This window comes from Paramormyrops kingsleyae, chromosome 1 (assembly GCF_048594095.1).
Source record: "Paramormyrops kingsleyae isolate MSU_618 chromosome 1, PKINGS_0.4, whole genome shotgun sequence".
Classification (NCBI taxonomy): domain Eukaryota; kingdom Metazoa; phylum Chordata; class Actinopteri; order Osteoglossiformes; family Mormyridae; genus Paramormyrops; species Paramormyrops kingsleyae.
In genome coordinates this window covers 3,671,917-3,695,312 of record NC_132797.1, presented here as the reverse complement: position 1 = coordinate 3,695,312, position 23,396 = coordinate 3,671,917, and the positions used below count along the sequence as shown (strand labels likewise).

The following is a 23,396-nucleotide window of genomic DNA, read 5'->3' as shown; positions in this document are numbered from 1 at the left end:
GCTGAACCCTCTGTGACCAAAGACAAATGACATCTCTCCTCTAGATGACCTGCAGCACCATAACCCTCTGTATTTAGATAAGCCCTCTCAGTCGGCTTCCGCTGTCAACATGAATAATTTATCACATGTCACACGAAGGCAGTCACGCTGGAATAAAAGACAGCCATCAGGGCCATCCCCCCCACCCCAATTCACTAACATGGACTGTCAGCATGCTTATCACACAGTGGGAGAGCGGCGTGGGGGCAATGAGAGCCATTTTGGTGAGACGGGCTTCCCAAAATCAAGCCAGTCCAGTATCCTCCAGGCTCTGTATTCTCTGCAATATGGAAACGGCAAAATGTCCATCAGTGATGAGTCCCTGAGTTTCTGTGATTACAGACCCTTGGAGCACTCAGCCAGTCAATACTCTTGGCTCCTTCTCTAAGCACACATCTCTAAATCTGTCCTAAGTCCATTTACACTTCAGCACTTTCAATTCATTGACACAATCAGCAAAACTTCACATGTTCCCCATTATATATCTGCATAAGTGTTTTATTATTTCTGACACTTATTTGCCTACAGAATGCTTGTTCAAATATTAGCAATGAAAGCAGTCAAAGGAATGTCAACGACTAAGAATTTGGTGTGGAGTTTGCTCTTCAGGAAGAGAGCAGAACCATCTCAATCACCACGGGAGCACACAGATAAGAGTAAAAGCAAGCCTGCAGAGATGACATGTCTGGCAATAATGAACGTTTCAATGGTCCCTTACAGGGAGACTGAGGTAATTACACATCTCACTGGGTACAGTAAAAGCAATCCTTACATGGACCCGTACCCCAGTCAATTAGAGTACAAACCTCTCTGCTATAAAGGAGGCCTGGAATAGAGCCAGCACTGTTCCACAACAAAGATATCCTGAAACCTAGAAGGTTCATGGGCTAACCACAGTGAGAAAGTTGTCTATCTGGTGAGCCGAGCCAAGACACTGCAACAAATAGATCTTCCAAGCAAATCTACAATAACTGTACTGTGGTCTCCCGCTCTGTCCTTCCGGATCAAGGTCAAAGACAGTGCGAAACAGACAACTGCGTGGAAATCAGTTTGATACAGAATCAGTCTGCATATGGGCAAGCAGCCGAGTTCATTAAAAAGCAATAATGCAAAAATGCATCACTAATCTACTTTAACAGTTTGATTCGATGGGAAAGATGAATTTGTGGCTAACTCTGACAGTTCATGTTATTTAAAACCTGAGATTAAGGGTGATCCAGGAACTCAGCAAATCTAGATCCTGGAAACTGGAGAAACCTGGCATCAAACCAAACAGCAGCTCCAATCAGTTTAACCCATATCTCATTGTTCACTTTATTATTAGATCAAATAATTTGAATCAACACTGTGACCAATGGTAGACAGAACATCCTACCCGCTGTGGGTCTTAAAAGTCAGATATCTCTCATCGCTCATCAGCTCAGCCCCGCAGCATCAGTGAATACAAATCACTCTACCCTAAGATAAGTCTCCCCTGTATCTACTCTAGGCTCTGTGTCTTCAATATGAGGAACAAGAACTGAGTTGTCAGCAGCCATTGCAGGAGAATCACTCATACAACAAATGCACAACAACCAGGAGATCGACGTCTACAGAAAGCAGCTTTTGCTCAACCTCACTTAGCATGCCACCATAAGGCATCTACTGATCTGATTTTGAATTTGTACGGATAGAAAGGGAAAAAAAATCAATAAATATTATTTTAAAACCCATGAAATTTCTGTGCAGTGACAAGCAGATCTCTATAGCAACTGCACGGCAAAAGGTTGGTTAAAAATAAAAGCATCCATATGTATGTTGCAGCCAAAAACCTTGTGTGTTAGCATAGCAACGCGCTACATCTGAACGCCATGGCGTCTACAGCTGGTTGAGCGCCGCCACGGAAATGCGCGAGATCCTGCACTTCACACCACGTAACGGCTAATCCTCAATTATTGATGCATGGCTCTGAGCTCTAATTTGGTTTTTGGGATGAACCTACGATTGAGATTAAGATACATGACTACCTTGAGGCTACATGAGGTGACGTGTCTGTTGAACTCAAATGTGAAAAGGGTCCCAGGGTCTGAAGCTGAATGGTTGACTGTTTTGAGAAGAACATCGGAAGAGGAGGCCATAAAGCAGATGGTTAAAAGTCATAACTGGAGAGGCAGTGGTGACGCCTTGAAGACACGTCCCTGTCAGGCTGTCAGGGTAGGCGCCTCATGGGGGGTGGAGTGCGGGGGCCGTACCAGGTTACCAACATGACACAAAGACACCAGAGGTCTGGAGCAGCGAAGGAAAAAGTATATTTTCGTTTGTGCTCATAGCTCTTCAAACCCAGTGAAATTAACTTCCTGGTGTGACGCGAGCAGAATGGGACAAGGGCACAGCTATCCTAACAGCCAGATCCTCAAGCCTCCAAAGCACGAGGCCCGAATGCTGACCATTGCAAAGTGCCGGCAGCCTGCCACTTTGGGGGGGGGGGGGGGGGGGCTTTTGGAGTGATGTACTTTCTATCAACTATGAACCCAGGGAACAGAAAGTAGATTACAAGGCCCAGATGTACAAGGCACTAACATCCATTTCTGTTCCGAGGGCTCTTACAAAGGTCTCATTGTGATTTCTGCACATTTTCAGAATTATATATATTTTTATCACAGTTACTTGGCTGTCAATACTACACAGTGCATTGTACTGCCTAAGCTTTCTGTTATAATGCAACCATTTTTTACTGAATTAGGAAGGAACATTGTTTTCTGACGCCCTATTGATCGACGGTACACCTTACTGTTTTATGGCTGTACAAATATCCACAGAAAAGCAATGATCCCTGTCTTCTGTACGGATTTTACTTCCACTTCTTGGTACAACTTCATTTACTTTGTCCTTTATTTTATACCCCTGGTATTGGACTCTGACCAGCCAGCATTTACCTAATATACATCCGCGGCACACCAAAGCCCGACTGCTTTAAAGCCAGTGTTAGACTCACCCAGAAGAGGAAGTTGAACATGAAGAGGAGGTATTTCAGACACACAGTGAGCCAGTCTTCTTGGGGGTCTTTGTGAAAGCGAGACATCGCTCCTCCTAAAAGCGGGAATATTCAATCAGTACACTAACACATAGACACATACAAAAAAGAGTTAATTAATGGGAATGCAGGTTTTCTGTCAGCGTCAAAGTACTGCCTGCAAGCCACATTCCTCAAGTTAATCCTTCATGTCCAAGAAATTGTCACATGAGAAGCTGAAATACGTGCAGGATTGTCAGGTTAACATTAATCAAATCCGTCTTTGACACTTAGCCTAAAGAAAACCTCATGGGTAGGCATGACATAAAGCCTTCAAGCTGTCAGAAGAACAACAGTGACACAATTCAGTGGTGTTATCCAGTGTGTTACCAGTTAGGGGCCTCTCTCGGCACCAGGGCAATTAGTCCCCATCTTATCAGTGGAATTGACTGGCAGTGACTGAGATGGTGTGGCTGGCAGGGGGAGACCTTAGCTGGCAACTTTGGGGAGACTCTGAGGCCGTCGTCACTAATGAGCCTGACCCATAAATGGCCACCTACGCCTGACTGATCGTCGAGCCAGATGATGAACAAGGCAGAGGAGCTAAGAATAACTCTGGATGTATTGGCAGGTGGATAATTAACACGTTTTAATTAAGGTTTCCTAACAATATCTTTCTGCTAAATTCACCATGATTAACCATTTTATCGAATCAAGTGAAGGAACTACCCAACGATTTTATCCAAAAATACAAACATTTTAATATTGTTACAGGTTTCCTGGTATGGCTTTCTCCAAACATAGTAACAACTGTCATCTGTGACTATTAAACAAATATTAAAATAAAATGATGTGATATACTACCTTCAATTGGCACTGACTTGGCAAAGCCAACATAAGCTGACCCCTGAATTGTGTCACCTTCCAAAACATAGCAGAATGTCAATTTCTTTTGGTCATGCCTGTAAAACAGTGTGCAGCTGATAGGACTGAATAATGAGATCATTCCAATAATCTGTTAAATGGTACTCCTGGATTAGATACAAACTCAGCTATAACTTGCCAGAGATGCAGAAAAATGAAGCAATTCTCATGATCTATTACACAGTAGCATTCTATTGTCAAGTCAGCAACACAGTGCTTAGCATAAATGTTCATTCCATTCCATGAAAAATAAACCTTGGTTCAATAAAAACCTTGACAAAGCTGAACCCGAACAGGTTTAGGAGCTTGCGGTCATGCTAATCCCCACTACACACGTCTTCAAACATCATCAAACAAGCAGGATTACAGCCTCTACCTACCCTGTTTTCTAAATGCCCCAAAACCCCAACTCAGACACACAAAAAAACAAGCGTATCGCCTCCTGGTGGTGGGGCAAAACATGACAAGGGGACACAGACTCCTTCATGGAGGAAAAATGCCAATGTTCCTCAGAGGATCCTGCAGGCAAGTTTTATTAAAGTGAAAAAACAGCCTGTTTCTCCTGTAAAGAAGCAACAGAATCATAGCAGGAAGAAAACCATATGCCCATTACTAACATAATCTAATCACATATCGCAGGACACTGTTCCAGTCCATATATGGAGACATCCATCAGGGTAAATAAACACACACAATCATTTATAACAAACTGATTGCCACTGAGCTAATCAGGGAGACAGGAACACATTATTGTATATTATTGCATGTATTAACAAAAAATAAACAGAAACACTCCACACAGCTAGGGGGCGCACTACAATATGCACTATATTATGACAGTAGAGCCCTGATAGGTTTCTAAAGGTAATTTAGGGACCCAAAATATAAGAAAACTTTAAATCCAAATTACGTCTGCGTCGAGGTAGCTTATGCGAATAGCAGATTAATTAAAACACAGACAGAAACATTAAATAACACAGTCAGGATTAATTTCGTGGAGACAGCTGGATGGGGGCACTCTGATTAACTGTGTTCCATTTTACAAATTATCCATAAGCTACACACCCCCACCTTGATTTGTCTGTCTCAACCGAATAATATCATGACATCAAACATATATATATACACTCACCTAAAGGATTATTAGGAACACCATACTAATACGGTGTTTGACCCCCTTTCACCTTCAGAACTGCCTTAATTCTACGTGGCATTGATTCAAGAAGGTGCTGAAAGCATTCTTTAGAAATGTTGGCCCATATTGATAGGATAGCATCTTGCAGTTGATGGAGATTTGTGGGATGCACATCCAGGGCACGAAGCTCCCGTTCCACCACATCCCAAAGATGCTCTATTGGGTTGAGATCTGCTGACTGTGGGGGCCATTTTAGTACAGTGAACTCATTGTCATGTTCAAGAAACCAATTTGAAATGATTCGAGCTTTGTGACATGGTGCATTATCCTGCTGGAAGTAGCCATCAGAGGATGGGTACATGGTGGTCATAAAGGGATGGACATGGTCAGAAACAATGCTCAGGTAGGCCGTGGCATTTAAACGATGCCCAATTGGCACTAAGGGGCCTAAAGTGTGCCAAGAAAACATCCCCCACACCATTACACCACCACCACCAGCCTGCACAGTGGTAACAAGGCATGATGGATCCATGTTCTCATTCTGTTTACGCCAAATTGTGACTCTACCATTTGAATGTCTCAACAGAAATCGAGACTCATCAGACCAGGCAACATTTTTCCAGTCTTCAACTGTCCAATTTTGGTGAGCTCGTGCAAATTGTAGCCTCTTTTTCCTATTTGTAGTGGAGATGAGTGGTACCCGGTGGGGTCTTCTGCTGTTGTAGCCCATCTGCCTCAAGGTTGTGCGTGTTGTGGCTTCACAAATGCTTTGCTGCATACCTCGGTTGTAACGAGTGGTTATTTCAGTCAAAGTTGCTCTTCTATCAGCTTGAATCAGTCGGTCCATTCTCCTCTGACCTCTAGCATCAACAAGGTATTTTCGCCCACAGGACTGCCGCATACTGGATGTTTTTCCCTTTGCACACCATTCTTTGTAAACCCTAGAAACGGTTGTGCGTGAAAATCCCAGTAACTGAGCAGATTGTGAAATACTCAGACCGGCCCGTCTGGCACCAACAACCATGCCACGCTCAAAATTGCTTAAATCACCTTTCTTTCCCATTCTGACATTCAATTTGGAGTTCAGGAGATTGTCTTGACCAGGATCACACCCCTAAATACATTGAAGCAACTGACATGTGATTGGTTGATTAGATAATTGCATTAATGAGAAATTGAACAGCTGTTCCTAATAATCCATTAGGTGAGTGTGTGTGTGTGTGTGTGTGTGTGTATGTATGTATGTATATATATATATATATATATATATATATATATATATATATATATATATATATAAACAAGCTATATTCCACCGAAGGCCAGCGTGTGGACTGCCATATTTATGTTCCCATACATCGTAATCACATCGAGGAGAGAAACTGCATATTTTAGTGTGCATATTAAACTGCAAATTAAAACTTAATTAAAATCGAGCTATGCCTCGTTGCTGCTAAGAAATGCATTCCGAATTAACATGTTACCTAGCTCGTACACAATTACCAAATGAGCAAAAAAATCAACGTGACACTGCAATAAAATATGCAAATATAATACAAATCTGCAATGTCTGAGCCATCACAATAATTTTCCATTCCATAATAATTTGCTATCCTATCAGTGGGAAGCACACCTGCGAAAAACAGAAGGTAATTTTGAACAGCTGGGTGAAGGCACTGGGAAGCTTCCATCCTGACAGCCGTTATATAGTTGTGAAAAACACTATGACACCAAAAAGCAACCGGTGGCATGTTTTATTCCGGTAACTATAGTGTATTGGGACGACATGTGGAACATATAGTGCTACACTGGCGACGTGACATTTTTGGCACAATCTGATACCTTGTTCCTTACATCTCTATCTGGAGCGACGCACACTCCAAATGCTAGGCTTTGCATGTAAATAAATGAAATTTCAAGCATTTTCAAACGTTATTATAACCTTGTAACACTTGGACGCCAGCCGACTCAAGGTTCCCGACGGTCTTAACGCGTCTGGAAACTGATTCTTGTCGTTATTTAAGTTTGTTTATACCTGACACGACGTTGTCAGTAAGCTAACCGAAACGTTTTTATACATTATTATATACACATTCTAAACATTTTATTTCTGAGCACAATTCCATTAAAAATATTTCGTGGCCAATACATTATAATGCCCATTATAGCAGTAGATTAAAGACAAGAAATATTAGATGTGAATTATGTGAACATAGAATGAATAGATACTGTAGCGCTTTTATTACCGCCGATCGTAGTTACTCTTTTAAACAGCGGACAGCCTTTCGTTTACCATTATACGTAATCGCAATATACAGAATAATAATGCATTGGGAAAACTGGCATATTGTTGAATAAAAACTGTCTATCGTGCCTAGTCCGTGAGAAATACACCTTCGACATTTCCCTTCCTGCAGCTCCGCAATTACGGACACGCCGCCTCCATTGCATCACGAAGAACAAGAAATGCACTTTCCAATCCATATTCCTTTCTCACGTTTCAGAGAGAAAATAAAAACACAAACCACGCCAAAATATCTTCATCATATTTTTCGGCTAAATGATGGTAGCCTACATATGTTATCTTGCAGCCAGGGATATTCTGCATTTTCGATACGGCAAACTCCCTTAAATAAGTTGCGACGCACACCTGCACCCACATTATATCTCGCACGTCACTAAGTGTAAATTTTACATAATCGATAACTGTTAGCAATTACACATTCTACACACTTACCAGATGAGGACGTTGATGAAAGGCTATCTGTGAGAAGTCGCGACGCGCTCCGGCCGCCTCGCCGTCAGTGATCCGGCTCCAGCTTGTTGCTTCTCGGCCGTCCGGTCAGTGCGGGTTCAGAAGGAAACAGGACAATCAGACGCCTGCTTCCTAATTTCCTACCAAACTACATATAGTGCCAAACAGTTATATTTAACTACAAATCGCAATGACAATTTACAAACATATTTTTGTATATATATAAACATCCTCCCTCCCCCAAGAAAAAACAAGCTTTATTTGTATTTAACTCATTTGTCTTTTCTTTGTTAAGTAGTTATTGCGTGACATAAAGTAATCGTGCATATTTTTAACGTTTCTTGTTATTGTAGTGTTAATATGCGTGAGCCGTTAACCTTACCAGGAGCCTGCTCTCCGTGACAGGGGGGCACAGACCCAGGCAAGGATGTATCAAAGTGGGCACCACTTTAGAGGAGGTCTGAGATGCGTGCCTCTTGAGAAAATGCACAACTCTGCCAGCGAGATGCTCTGCCAGATCGTGGGAAATGTTCTCAGCTACTTAGAATGGCTCTTTGTTGTCCAAATGGGCCTTTTGGCATGCTTCCGTATTAGCACGCAGGATTTGCAGTGCAGATCGACTGGCCATCCCTATCACATCGCGGTTCCTGAACAAACAAGGACAATTAAAACGTGGTGACAGTATTTTCTCATTTGCTAACACGTGGCTAACGTGTCGGGTGGTTTTTTATTTGCCCGAATCCCATCCCCATGTTACAGGATAACTACTGTTTGTAAACGACACAGGAGAAAGACAGGAAAACGAAACGACGACCTGGATGATGCCAGCGGTAACCCGAGCTGCCGCTTCACAGACACAGCATGTTATTATTCACAATCATTTTGAGGCCTCCCATAATTACAGACATGGACAAATTTGTTGGTACCCCTTCCACAAAAAAAAACCAAAAAACTCTCTGACGTAACTTGAAACTGACAAAAATTTAATGGCATCCCTTATTGTTTATTCCATATTTAACACAAATCAGACTTTGCTTTTCATTATTAATAGAGCTGAATATTTTATATAATTAAACAAATGAAAATGGCATGGATGAAAAAAAAACATGACACCCTTAATTTAATATTGCAGCAATCACTGCCAACAAGTGATCTCTGTACTTCACAGTGAGACGTCTGCATTTGCCAACAGGTAGTCTGACCCACTCTTCCTGAGCAAACTGCTCAAGCTGTCTCCGGTTTGAAGGGTGGCGTCTCCACACTGCAGTTCTCAGGTCTTTTCATAGATCTTCAGTAGGATTAAGATGGAGGGCCATTTAAGAATAGTCCAATGTTTTTTTTCCCCAGCCATTCTTCAGTGCTTTTAGTTGTATGTTTTTGGTCGTTGTCATGTTGGAGGTCACATGATCTGCAGCTGAGGCTGAACTTTCTGACACTGGGCAGTATGTTTCGCTCCAGGATGCCTTAGTAGTGAAGTCTTGAGACTTCATTGTCCTGCACAGATTCAAGGTTCCCTGTGCCAGATACAGCAAAGCTGCCCCAAAACAAATCTGAGCCCCCTCCATGTTTCACAGTAGGTATGGTGTTCTTTTCTTTTAAAGCTTAATTTTTCCTTCTGTAAACACAGAGCTGATGTGACTGGCCAAAAAGCTCCAGTTCTGTCTCTCATCAGTCCAAAGGACATTCTCCCAGAAACTGTGGGGCTTGTCAACATGCATTTTGGCAAATTTTATTTTTTATGTTTTTCTGTCAATAGTGGAGCCCTCCTGGGTCTTCTTCCATGGGGCCCATTATTGATCAAAATGCGACGGATGGTGCGATCAGAAAGTGATGTACCATGACCTTGGAGCTCAGCTTGAATGGTTTTGGATGGTTTCCTTGGCTCTTTGTCTACCATCCACACTGTCCTTCTTATTAACCTGAGGTTGCATTTCCTCTTGCGTCCACATCCTGGGTGGTTGGCTACTGTCCCATGAACCTTATACCTTTTAGTAATATTGGCAACTGTGGTCACAGGAACATGAAGCTGCTTGGAGATGGTCTTATAGCCTTTAACATGGTTACCTATAATCTCCTTTCTGAGCTCCTCAGACAGCTCTCTCCTTTGCTTTCTCTGGTTCATGTTCAGTGTGATGCACACAATGATACCAAACAACACAGCAGCATGTTCTTTCCCTTTAAATAGGCTGAATGGCTGATGAAAAGCTTGAAGGCACCTGTGATACTAATTAAGGTTAAACACTTAGTTTGAAACATGACAATAATGCAAGAATAAATAGTCTCTTTAGATGCACCCACAAATCTGTCCATACTATTTTAACATATCTTTGTAAAATAAACAACAAATCATTTCTTTTCACAGTTTTATAGGTTTCCTCTATCACATACTAAAGACATGCAGGTATGCACTGAATCACATTTCAGGATAAATGAAGTATTGTTTCGGTGAGCTGTAAGGGTACCAACAAATTTGTCCACGTCTGTATTTCCCCCATAAATGTTCTAGACTTTGGCAAAAACACAGGACATTACCACAAGGCAGCATGGTTTAAAAGGATAAAGATATTTCACACATCTACAGATTTGATCACCACCATATACAACATGTGTGCATTATACAGGTAAGTGAGTTCATTTATAAAAATCCATCCATCTTGCAACCACGTATCCTAGTCAGCTTCCTATCCCAGTAACATGGGGCACAAGGCTAGGGTGCAGCCTGCACAAGATGCCAGCCTATCACAGGGCACATATACACACATGGCTGGGGTGCAGCCTGCACAAGATGCCAGCCTATCACAGGGCACATATACACACATGGCTGGGGTACAGCCTGCACAAGATGCCAGCCTATCACAGGGCACATATACACACATGGCTGGGGGGCAGCCTGCACAAGATGCCAGCCTATCACAGGGCACATATACACACATGGCTGGGGTGCAACCTGCACAAGATGCCAGCCTATCACAGGGCACATATACACACGTGGCTGGGGTACAGCCTGCACAAGATGCCAGCTTATCACAGGGCACATATACACACATGGCTGGGGTGCAACCTGCACAAGATGCCAGCCTATCACAGGGCACATATACACACATGGCTGGGGTACAGCCTGCACAAGATGCCAGCCTATCACAGGGCACATATACACACATGGCTGGGGGGCAGCCTGCACAAGATGCCAGCCTATCACAGGGCACATATACACACATGGCTGGGGTGCAACCTGCACAAGATGCCAGCCTATCACAGGGCACATATACACACGTGGCTGGGGTACAGCCTGCACAAGATGCCAACCTATCACAGGGCATATATACACACATGGCTGGGGTGCAACCTGCACAAGATGCCAGCCTATCACAGGGTACATATACACACAAACCCAGACACTACTGGTAACACTGAGAAACTGATTAGACAATGGGAGGAAGTCCAGACAAGGCAGGAAGAACATGCAAACTCCACACACACAGAGCAGGGCTGCGGTAACAGAGAAGTTTACTGCCCCTCACAGTGCCACCCCATTTAATTAAAACAAACTGCCTAAATTATGCATTAAAGTATGTCTGTTTTATCAGAGTCGATTACGTTACGCATTTAGACTTTCTCCTGATGGGATATCAGTCCACACACTATTTAGAGACGCCAATCCACGTAAGCCCATTTAAGGAGAAGCTCAGCATGCGAACCTCACAGTGCTGTCACCCCACGACACCCGTCCTGCTAACGCTAATGGCCGCTAGCATCGCATTCCCTCAGGCAGAAACAGCCAACAGTGAGCATGTTGTTCCTGAACTTCCTGCTCCAAGGAGCGGCCCCACGTTTCAATAAACAACGTGTCTTTGATCCCGTCCTTGGGGCTTCCTCTGGCCAACCAACTGCTGCCCAAATGTCGGCTACACCATCAGATAAGCGAACTATCAAAGGGGGGAATTTCTCATCCGAAGTTCAAGAAGAGCACATTTTCGAGTACAGTAATGAATCCATAACGCCAATCTACCATAATAGGGAATGAAGGAAGAGGGAAAATCCATTATGTTGTTTGTCTTGGTCTGGGCTGGTTTTAAAGCTTGCCCAGCACTGGATACACCTACCGTCTAACTGCTAGCGCTGTTATGCTCCCCATTAAGGACTATTTCTGAACTCTGCCAACTTGCCAGGGAATATGAATCAGCAGACTGCATGGGGGGGGGGGAGAGGAGAATCCAACCAGCTTTGTTTCAGAAACAAGGGGGATCTGTGGACAGGCTGTGCTTCGTCCCCCTCCCAGCATGCACTGGGACACTCTTCAGCATCCTTTGACGGCAGCCGAGTGTAAACATTGTTACTCAGGTTATTTGTAGAATCAGCTGCTCCTCTGCACCGTGGGCCGTTTGCCAATGCGACACAACATATGACACGTTTCAAGCCATATCAAATACACTCACCTAAAGGATTATTAGGAACACCATACTAATACGGTGTTTGACCCCCTTTCACCTTCAGAACTGCCTTAATTCTACGTGGCATTGATTCAACAAGGTGCTGAAAGCATTCTTTAGAAATGTTGGCCCATATTAATAGGATAGCATCTTGCAGTTGATGGAGATTTGTGGGATACACATCCAGGGCATGAAGCTCCCGTTCAACCACATCCCAAAGATGCTCTATTGGGTTGAGATCTGGTGACTGTGGGGGCCATTTTAGTACAGTGAACTCATTGTCATGTTCAAGAAACCAATTTGAAATGATTCGAGCTTTGTGATATGGTGCATTATCCTGCTGGAAGTAGCCATCAGAGGATGGGTACATGGTGGTCATAAAGGGATGGACATGGTCAGAAACAATGCTCAGGTAGGCCGTGGCATTTAAACGATGCCCAATTGGCACTAAGAGGCCTAAAGTGTGCCAAGAAAACATCCCCCACACCATTACACCACCACCACCAGCCTGCACAGTGGTAACAAGGCATGATGGATCCATGTTCTCATTCTGTTTACGCCAAATTCTGACTTTACCATTTGAATGTCTCAACAGAAATCGAGACTCATCAGACCAGGCAACATTTTTCCAGTCTTCAACTGTCCAATTTTGGTGAGCTCGTGCAAATTGTAGCCTCTTTTTCCTATTTGTAGTGGAGATGAGTGGTACCCGGTGGGGTCTTCTGCTGTTGTAGCCTATCCACCTCAAGGTTGTGCGTGTTGTAGCTTCACAAATGCTTTGCTGCATACCTCGGTTGTAACGAGTGGTTATTTCAGTCAAAGTTGCTCTTCTATCAGCTTGAATCAGTCGGCCCATTCTCCTCTGACCTCTAGCATCAACAAGGCATTTTCGCCCACAGGACTGCCGCATACTGGATGTTTTTCCCTTTGCACACCATTCTTTGTAAACCCTAGAAATGGTTGTGCGTGAAAATCCCAGTAACTGAGCAGATTGTGAAATACTCAGACCGGCCCGTCTGGCACCAACAACCATGCCACGCTCAAAATTGCTTAAATCACCTTTCTTTCCCATTCTGACATTCAGTTTGGAGTTCAGGAGATTGTATTGACCAGGACCACACCCCTAAATGCATTGAAGCAACTGCCATGTGATTGGTTGATTAGATAATTGCATTAATGAGAAATTGAACAGGTGTTCCTAATAATCCTTTAGGTGAGTGTATGTGCACAACTGTATGTGCCCCGAATCATTAGATCAACATTCTTTCCAGAATTTGAACCATCAGATCTTTGACAAACAGGCTCAGCTGTGCCTATTTTGGACCTTCTTGATCATGTGATCATAGAATCTTAGCATTGTTCTCTGAAACACAAGAAAATTGCTGATTCAATATCACAGTAATTTAGCCTGTGTATAACTCAATTTTATCTTTCTCTAGATATTATTGCTATTTTAATTCATTTGAAAGGCATTGGAATACAAAGGCTGGCATTTCTGTTGAAATTAGTTCAATGCCCAACATGTACTGTGGGAACTACTTCCTGTCATACAGGAAATCTGAGCAGCTGAGCAGATATAACTTATTAAAATCCTTCTGTCTGGATATTGCAAGGAAGAGGCAGCTCTGGACTCCATTAACATCATCTACCCTTTGTCTTGTTTTAACCCCCTTCCAGTCTTCTGTCCTCCTCTTGGTCTTCAGGTGTCCCTGTTGACCGTCATGCCCAACCTGCTGATGGACGCCCACAAGAGAGAAAACCACTGAAGCGTGACCCCACCCCCACAGCCGGCTGAACGTGCAATGGAGAGGCATGATGGCAAGAGAATTATAGTGGCTCTCAATTTGCCCCCCCCCCCCATTTGCACTGTCACAGTCCACTTAGTGTCCATTGTTCCTGTCACCCTGGCACCTGTACACCAGCTGTGTGGGAGTCAAAACGGGGCAAAACAAGCTTCAGTATCCTCCCACCGTGTAGATGACACCCTGACCCATGTCAACCTCGTCACGTTGCTGCAGAGAGATTGGACAGTACCATCCTGCGTTAGGACACACTGTTCAGCTGTAGGAAGGTACTTCAGAATCCTGTGCTGACTCAAGGGTGCAAATTTTGCTACAAAAACGATACAAGTAAACAGGTGTCCTGACAATAATTTAACTGGTGAATGTTATGAATTCCCAAACAGGCAAACAAATTATATTTCACAGCTATTCATATCTGTGATTTTGGTGACAAATGCATAGACAAATTCGAGACCGTAAGACCTAAGGACAAATATTTCTCAGAATATCACAGCAACGTTTTGAGCTGACAGTACAAAAATGATCATCACTCTCTTTTTTGCTAGCCGTCGCTGTTTAGCCCAGGGAGACTAGTGAGATCAAAATGTGGCAAAGGGGGCAGATTAAATAATTGATCGCGCCCTCCGCCATGCTGATGGCCGGTGCTGTTTACTCTTTGGTCAGAGGAGATGTGGCGGGTAAAACGTGCTGATGATATACAGTATGGCTATTGCAACATTATCGGTGTGTCATTATACTTTATCAGAATAGCATACCAGTAGTGCAAATGTATTGCTACATCTATTGGTCTGTCACACTTTATCAAAATAGCATACCTACATATTTTATTAAGGGTAAAATAGTCTGACAAGGAAATTTACAATGCACAAATAAACTGTGTTTTTAACAAAGGCAACATGCCCTAATCAGGAAATTTACTGAATCAGAATAAAATAGTTTTTAACAGTGGAATCACGTTCTGATAAGGAAATGTCAGATCAACATACCTTTAGTTTTTAACGGTATAACTACACGTAATGACATGTATAACTACAGAGTAGTGGTATAAAATCCAGGTATATAAGATTCTAACAGGTCTGGGTACACTTCAACCAAATAGTTACTTCAATATTACTTCAAATACAAGAACTTGAAGCCACAGGTGAAAATTACCAGGAAAACATTTTAAACTGGATTTGAGAAAGCACTTCTTTACACAACGTGTAGATAGAGTTTGGAATATTCTTCCTGTTAGTGTAGTTTGACCTTGGGTTCCTTTAAATCAGAGCTAGATAAGATTTTAACAACTCTGAGCTATTAGTTGAGTTCTGCCTAATCGAGCTTGATGGGCCGAATGTTATGTTCTTAGAACTACACGTAATAACACGTATAACTACACTATAACTACACGTAATAATATGCATAACTGCACTATAACAGTATAACCACATGTAATAACACGTATAACAGCACTATACACGTAATAATGGGGCGAGAAACAGTATAAATTATTATGCCACTTTCGTGCACTCATACCTATAACAACACGAAATACCGGAAAGCATAATTGCTTACTTTTCATCTAATATTCTATGAAATGCTGAACTTCCGTCTAATGCTATCGCAACAGTATGCTAAACTAAGAATACAGTATTATGAAATTCTGTTCTACGCATGCGCTCCAAGCGAGAGAACGCTGTTCTGATGGGTATGGTAAAATTTCAGAACGCTTGTTAGTACGGGATCCTCCTGTATAATACTAGACGCAGCAGTTTATTTTCCGATCGCGCATACGGGACGGGAGACAGCCTTAGTCATGAAGGAACAGGTTGGTCTTCCCCAGGCAAATATACAGCTGTTAGACTTATGTGAACTATTCTGGAAATTGTAGCAAAACCTGTTGTACTAACGTGTAATAGGAGGAAATGAACCAAATAGTTAATCACTATGGTTCGCGATGTTTTAGAATGTAAGGACACTAAAGACTTATGAATATAGCCTTTCCAGAAGGCAGACGCAGACTGGCCATCGGCAAGTTGGGGAATTTTATTTCTTCCCCAAATAAGGTGAAATCCAATCGCCCCCCCCCCTTGCCCCCGCCAAATCCCCCCACCTTTCACGTGCACGCGCATTCTCAGTACAGCGGTGGTTTACCCGCATTTATTTCACAAAAAGGTTTAAAACGAACGGTTTAAACTAACCCTAAGGTTTCTAAAGGCTATGGCCTAAGTATTATTGATTATTGAGTTATTGATTGTGTCCGTCACGCTATTTCATCATCACTGTGTAAACTTGTGTGTTTTTCATTGAGCCCTAAACATTTTTTTTTTTAAAGTGAAAGAAACAAAAGATTCTTTAATAAGCTATGCACTGCTCTCGACTTTTCACACTTCTGAAACTCTCAAATTGGTGACGAGTGAATATTTTTTAGTCTGTTGCATGATGTTATTTCACTAACAATGGTCTTATTAAAAATGGTCAGTTTCCTCCCTGCCAACCCCCCCCCCCCCCCCCCACCCCTTATATTCTGCAGACCAGCCATTTTACACTTGGCAGTTTCATAACCTACACTTTTGTCACAATATAGTGTCTCCATGGTAATTCTAAGATAGCATCCCACATGGTTTGGGCACCCCAGTACTGTCAATAGTGGTTTCAGAGTCCAACTACTGGCTGAGTTGGTGATTCACGACTTTTAGTTCATATAAGGGGTGGAAATTCAAAAGAGAGACCATCTTCACACTCAGTCAGAGGGCAGATCATTCAGCACCCAGGGCTTTGTGTAGGCTACTTAATCTGCAGGGTGATCTTCACTTATTCGTGATGATGCTTTACAATGCCAAGTGTTGAATTACAATTGCATAGATGCAAGAACACCAACTGCAAACGAACAGAGCAGGTAATTTTGAAGAATTATTTTATATGTGTTTATAGATATGATAAGAGAGATTCGTAAACGGCAAACGAGCGAATCAAATCGCAGGTCCCGACTGTAATCATCTAATTCAAGATGTAACAGGACAGGACGAGCCGGAAGAATGAGACGCTGATCAGAACCGCGAAAAGCAGCTCAGAGGATCCAGAGGACTTCAGTACATTTACAGAAAATAGTAAGACGCCGACCTGCTGGATAGAGGCACGTCTTACTCAAACACATAGGGGCTATATGCTCACGCTATTTTTCCATACTCTCGGTTATTGCGCAAAGAGGTAAGTTGAACTTTAGATGTAAAGCGGACACTTGGCAAATAGCCTAACTGGAAAATAACGTACTGGAAACGCACTCGACCATTAAACGCCAGTAAGTAAGCCGGCGTGCCGCGCTGCGATAAAACTGGCTGCCACTGTCGAAATTAGGTGTCATTACACGAGCTCATTAATACGGCGAATTTGGGAAGATTTTTTTTTCTCACGAGCAAACCTGAATAAAAAACATCATATATTTTAACCTGGATTGTTTATAGAAAAAAATAAATAGTGATTTTTAGAAGAAATAAGGAGAGTTGCTCGCATTTTTCTGCGACGCAACATGACAAAAAGAAGACCGTTGTTTCCCTGGCGGACTATGCACAAATCATCTGCACCCCTGCTATGATATTGCATTAAAGCGTTGTGAATGGTGGGTATGAAGTTTCTCTATGTGCGCATATATAGCCTAACAATATACCTCTGGGGCAAAAGGACTGCTTTCCACCTTGATCGCAGTTGTTGTCAAGTCATGCGTGTTATCTCATATTCCCTCTCTAGGAGTGACACTGGAGATAACTTTTGTACTATGGATTCCGTGACCCTATCTGCTTTAAACGGAGATCACACTTCTTTCGGGACTTAACCGATTTTTTTCTCTCTTCAATGCATCAAAACTTACATCAAAATTGTAGATGAATTGAAGCACCTACGGAAAGGAAAAGATCAAAATTAAAGGAAAAAATATCTAACTCTTTTTTTTAAGTTCTCTTGCCCTTCTTCCTGTCGTGGAGCTGCAGAAATCTCGTTGGCTCTTATGGGAATGAAACACTCCTCACGCTGTATGCTCCTCAGGAGAAAGATGGCGGAAACTGAGAACCCAGAGGTAGGTAAGAAATACGTTTTTATTTAATATAATTGTCGCCCGACTTTATTCTGCTGTCCCGCTTGTATCAAGGTATGATATTTACAAAGCGGGCACCTTAGACCCTGTAAAAGCAACAAACCGATACTACTTTGACCTTATTACATGTGTCTTACGGTCATTGACATTAACAGCCAATTCGGCTTTTTGTCTGTAGCCTATTAATTAACGATCTTAAGCTTTTAGTGAGGGGTGCATATAAGCGGCATCTGCGATCTCAGTGCTCCAAGATAGCATTAGGATCCGGCGCGGTTAAAATAATCGGAGTTTAATTAGACCTTGTATTAAACAGCCGGCACACGGGGGTTTGATGTCTAACCTTAATGTTTAACTATCGCGGAGAGAGATGCTTTTGCTTCTTGAGGATGTTAGTGATGCCTCGTTGAGGAAATCCACAATCCCGTGGCAGGAGTGTGAGGCGATGGCCGCCCCGTCCGCTGTCCTTGGTCCTGTAGCCGCTGTCTAATTGCATCCTCTATCTAAATGGCTCCCGTCGGAAACGAAACTGACCAAACAGTATTTGGACGGCATGAAAGTTTAACATTTAACGTATTCCCTGGAACACTCGCTGATTTGATGATAAGCTCAGAGAAGTCGTTTAACTATTATCTCTTCATTTTCATACTTCATATCTTCATAATTTAGCTGAGTTGCAAGGAATTTAATACTTAAATGACTGAACAAGTACAAGAAAAAACAGCTGTCAGTTATTGTGAGATTTCCGGAGCACAAGGTGCGTAAAGCTAAAAGACACACTCGGGGGGGGGGGGATGGGGGGGTCGGGGATGTTCTATCTGCATCATGGTACCACATCTTACTACCTGGCAAGACAGACGACCGTAATGGGTTTACCGCTATTTCCCACTAGAACAATCAGTGATTATAGACCAGCGGGGTGTAACTTTACAGCATAGCAGGTGGTTGATTCATTGACTTATGGGGTAATTACACAGTCTACAACATTGCAAGCGACATAAGGACCTTCAAAAAGGGTTGTTCTACTGACGTTCTCCGGTTAATTGAAAATGCTCCCCTGACTTCAGGTTGCTATCAAATGTACTGATGTATGAGAGTACACGAGAGTTTAAAGATACTGTATACATAATTCATCTGTAGTTCCCTTTATGACTGAAATATTGCAGGGAGGAAATTATTCCCTCCATCAATACATATCAGCTTGGTAGTGTCAGTTCTTGAGTAGGTGTTTGCAAGGTGGACACAAATACTCCCCTTTGCAGTTTCAGATTGTGGGTGCAGGAAGGAAAAGAGGCTGAAGTTCTAAACAGAATAGGAAAGAAGCACCTTAAACAACCCTTGTTAGACAGATTGAACCATAAACACAGTGACAAAGTGAACCAACAGTAACTTATGGTTGTCTGCTGTGGGTCTCTGAACCATGTCCCTGTACTTTCAGGCATTTGAAACTTTGGGATTCAAAGTTAAAGGAGAATCCTGAACCTCCGCTCCCCTGGTACCTCAAACACGCCACGGAGTCACAAAAAAGTACAGTGCTATCAATGCAGGCTATTAAGCGTTTTTTTCCCGCATCATCTCACACTAGCAGAAAGAGAAGTAATGTATCCTTCAGATGGTGGTTTCCTTGGCAGATGCCATGCTTGGCAAAAGCAGACAGTGACTTTGTAATGTTGTGTAATGCTCAGGGTTGGTGGGTGGATAATAAAGATCTTGAAGATTTCACTTTGGGAAGAGAATTTGGCTGTCCTAGGGAGAAGATACATCTTGGGGGTTGATGTTCAACTTTTTCTCTTGTAGGAACCATGGGGGGGGGGGGTCTCCACCTCAGCTCTATCTGCGTGGAGCTTGCATGCTCTTCTTGGGTCATTAGGGGATTTTCTCCAGTTTCCCCTCACAGTCCAAAAAATGTGAATGTGTGTGTGAATGGTGGGTGTGAATGTATGTGTGAATGGTGTGTGTGTGTGAATGGTGTGTGTGTGTGTGCCCTGAGATGGGATGGCACCCCGTCCTGGGTCATTCCCTGCCTTGTGTCCATAGCTTCCAGGATAGGCTCTGGATCCTGTATATGACAAGCAGGCATGGAAGCTGGATGGAACTACAGGGTGAAGACGACTTATTCAGTTTTAGTTTCTCGGAAGCTGATAGAAAACAGCCTAATATGTTTCAGTCAGGGAGCTCTTCACACACTTGGTTTAATCTGATTGCAGTGATTCCCGAAGATTAGTCTCGCGTTCATCATGAAATGACATCCGGTGTGTTTGTGTCGGGATGCAGAATCAACAGTAATCAGCAGAGAATGTGTCTTATTCATCGATCTTCATGATCTTACATTTCAGGAGACGATGGCAGACAATCACCTCAAACTCGAAATGCAAAGTCTCACCTCCCACATTTCCACTGGCCGCCTCTCATCTGCCATCTCCATATGGACTCCTGAAAACACAATTTTCCCACTTTGCTATTGAAGAGGCTTTATTTAGAGGAGGTCCTACCGTCCCAAGTGCCTCACATGGTCTGGGTTACCTAACGAGTCACATAATCAGGATCGCCCACTTCTTAGAGAATTAAAAACTATGAGAGGAACGTTGTGCGCCTGTGGTTTTAGACATTTTTTTGCTTGACTATGACAGACTGTTGTTTAAATTATTATTAAAATTATAATGGTCTAAATAATTACTATTCGTATTTTTACCAAAAGATCACGTGACGTGACCACGGGTCATTTGTGTATACCGCACCTTAAAGAAACAGGAAGTAGTTGAAAAAGCAACATAAATGATACTATACATCAATCCATCCGTCTTCCAACTCTTTACTATTTACTCAGTACTGAATTATGACAGGGAGTCTATCCCAGACAGCATAAGGCCCAAGGCAGGGGACACTCTGCGAGGGACGACACTCGAATGAGAAATTTCTGTGACAAATAATATCATTGTAATATGTGTCATGTACAGATGCTGTGTCTCATATTGAGCATTTGGAGCATAATGAAATTTTGACAGTGCTGGCTGTTCAGGGGCAAATCTGTAGGACCTGCCGTACCGAGTGCCCTTTCGCTGTCTTGTAATACAGTAACACTCATTTCTCCCTCAGTGATTATCAGATTTCTGACACTTCAGGGGTAGCGGATCAACTATTTTTTGAGGTAGCAAAGTTACTCTCAAACCCACCTTGATCTCTTCTATAGTCCTACAATACACTTAAAACACTGCAATATTCACTGAGTAAATTAAGCCATATATAAGATTCGTTCTCGCACTGTTTTGAATAAATACATTAATTGCTCCCACACTAAATTTCGCAAACATTCAAAATATCCTTTATGATATGCTTTTATGAATGCTGTGAAAAATGGGATGTTCAAGTGACAGGTCCCTTGTGTATCTATCCCAGCATGCAATGCAAGTGATAAACAAAGTTTTCTCACCCTCGGTGCGAAGCCCTTGCCGCCTACAATGTCGTTCTGGCAGCTAAACATGTGTGCGCTTGATGTCTCCGCCCCTGGCCAGGAGCAGCCCGTCCGCATGCTCCCGTCCCAGTCCGTCCAGCCCAGCCCGCTGCCCAAGCCAGTGCCCTCCGTCCACCACGGGCCCCGCATGGCCCCCATGCCCCACTCTGCGGCCCTGCCCAGCTGCCCTGGCCGAGGCAAGATGGCCAAGCTACTCAACCCCGAGGAGATGACCTCCAGAGACTACTACTTCGACTCCTACGCTCACTTTGGCATCCATGAGGTGACAAGGACAAAAGTCAAAGACTGTTATAACAAGTCAATCTGTTATTTCTCTGGATGTAGGTCACATGCTTTCCTGCACGGTAACAGTGCAGCATATACAGTAATGTACGTAGCAATATGTTCAATGGTGTAGATTTATGGAGAAAAACACTTTTCCAGACAATCCAAATATAGGGTTACATTTCAGTAGAAAATTCCCTTGAAAGAAACAAGGACCTTGTTAAAATACTGATTCCTCTGAGTTTCTTAGATTCAACAACAGAGAATTACGAATCGGATTTATAAAGTCCGCTTCCACTTTGCTGAAATATGGGCAGGATGCATGATTGTTTTAGTTTCTTTTAGTTTATCACTGTGCTGCTTTACTTGCGCCTCTGATTTCTTATGAGTCTCCACTTCTGTCGCAAATCATCCCTGAATCTGAAATCAGGGCCTCTATAAAAGGGAGAAAGTTAACAGCTAACATATTTGGAAGATAATTGGATTGGTCTGGGTTGGGGGCCCAATTTGACATGCTTTGATGGGGTGCAGAATGTCCCGCAACACCCCCATTCTGGAATTATTATAAACTGACACAGAGCATTGAAGTTGGACTGGAAATCAGGCAGGTCTCGAAAACGTTTGTCTTGTGTGTTGCAAGACCTCAATCATTTGCGGGAGTACGTGCTCTTTTGGAAGAGAAAGAGCAGAGCTGGCAATTTTCCCTTCTCCGCAGGAGATGCTGAAGGATGAGGTGAGGACGCTGACCTACAGGAACTCCATGTACCACAACAAGCACGTCTTCAAGGACAAGATTGTCCTGGACGTGGGCAGCGGGACAGGGATTCTGTCGCTGTTTGCAGCCAAGGCAGGAGCTCGCCATGTGTATGGGGTAAGGAGCCAGGTGGCCCGCGTCTCCCCATGCCTGTCGACAAACAAGGCACTGTCTCTACTGAGGCTCAGCACTGAATATAGTCTACTGAGAAATAAGATTGTCAAAGCTGATCTGTCTGATTATAAACAAAAAATAGACCATGTCTGTGGATGTATAGCACTGTGCAAAAGTCCTTGGCAGTCAAAAAATGTTTAAGGCTATTTATCTGGGTAGTAACTGTATATTTGCTCAGAAAAAAACACACAATTTAACATTAGAACATATGGAAATTAAGAGTGACACAAAAGAAAATGGTAAGAATATCTCCAAAAAGTTACTGATATCTAGTCGGATGGTTAGATGAACGCCGCTTCAGCTCCTAAACCTCTCCTCAGGGGCACCTCAGCCGTTCCATTTACATTTTTTGGACTGTAACTGGAAACTGGAGAAAATCCCCTAATGACACAGGAAGAACATGCACCCCCTTATCCACGTGTGGAGTGCGGATCGCGGAAACCAACGGAAAACAGCGAACCATCCGTGGACCCCATATGCAAGTCTAGTGTGATAAATTACACACAGTAAAACATTACTAACATTAAATATATAAAGTACATTGTATGTAATTATACAGTACTCTACACTGTACTCTCTCTCGAATGAA

At 42.9% G+C, this 23,396-nt stretch overlaps 2 protein-coding genes across 5 annotated transcripts in view; one reads left to right on the top strand and one right to left on the bottom strand.

The window, feature by feature from the left end:
* tspan11 (tetraspanin 11) overlaps positions 1–8,526 on the bottom strand; it is a 47,427-nt gene extending 38,901 nt beyond the window's left edge. Inside the window, exons 1-3 of one of the 4 annotated variants that reach the window (XM_072717332.1) lie at positions 8,228–8,526; positions 7,828–7,916; positions 3,014–3,108 (exon numbers count right to left, since the gene is read on the bottom strand). In XM_072717332.1, the coding sequence (XP_072573433.1) occupies positions 3,014–3,100 (87 nt within the window). In that variant the 5' untranslated portion in view covers positions 3,101–3,108; positions 7,828–7,916; positions 8,228–8,526. The other 3 variants (XM_072717360.1, XM_072717384.1, XM_072717317.1) reach the window with 3 other exon arrangements.
* Positions 8,527–16,704: 8,178 nt separating this feature from the next.
* Positions 16,705–23,396, top strand: part of LOC111833237 (protein arginine N-methyltransferase 8-like) — a 30,294-nt gene continuing 23,602 nt past the window's right edge. Inside the window, exons 1-4 of the mRNA XM_023791287.2 lie at positions 16,705–16,955; positions 17,067–18,128; positions 21,656–21,877; positions 22,595–22,750. Coding sequence (XP_023647055.1) covers positions 18,060–18,128; positions 21,656–21,877; positions 22,595–22,750 — 447 coding nt within the window. The 5' untranslated portion in view covers positions 16,705–16,955; positions 17,067–18,059. The remainder of the gene's footprint in view (positions 16,956–17,066; positions 18,129–21,655; positions 21,878–22,594; positions 22,751–23,396) is intronic.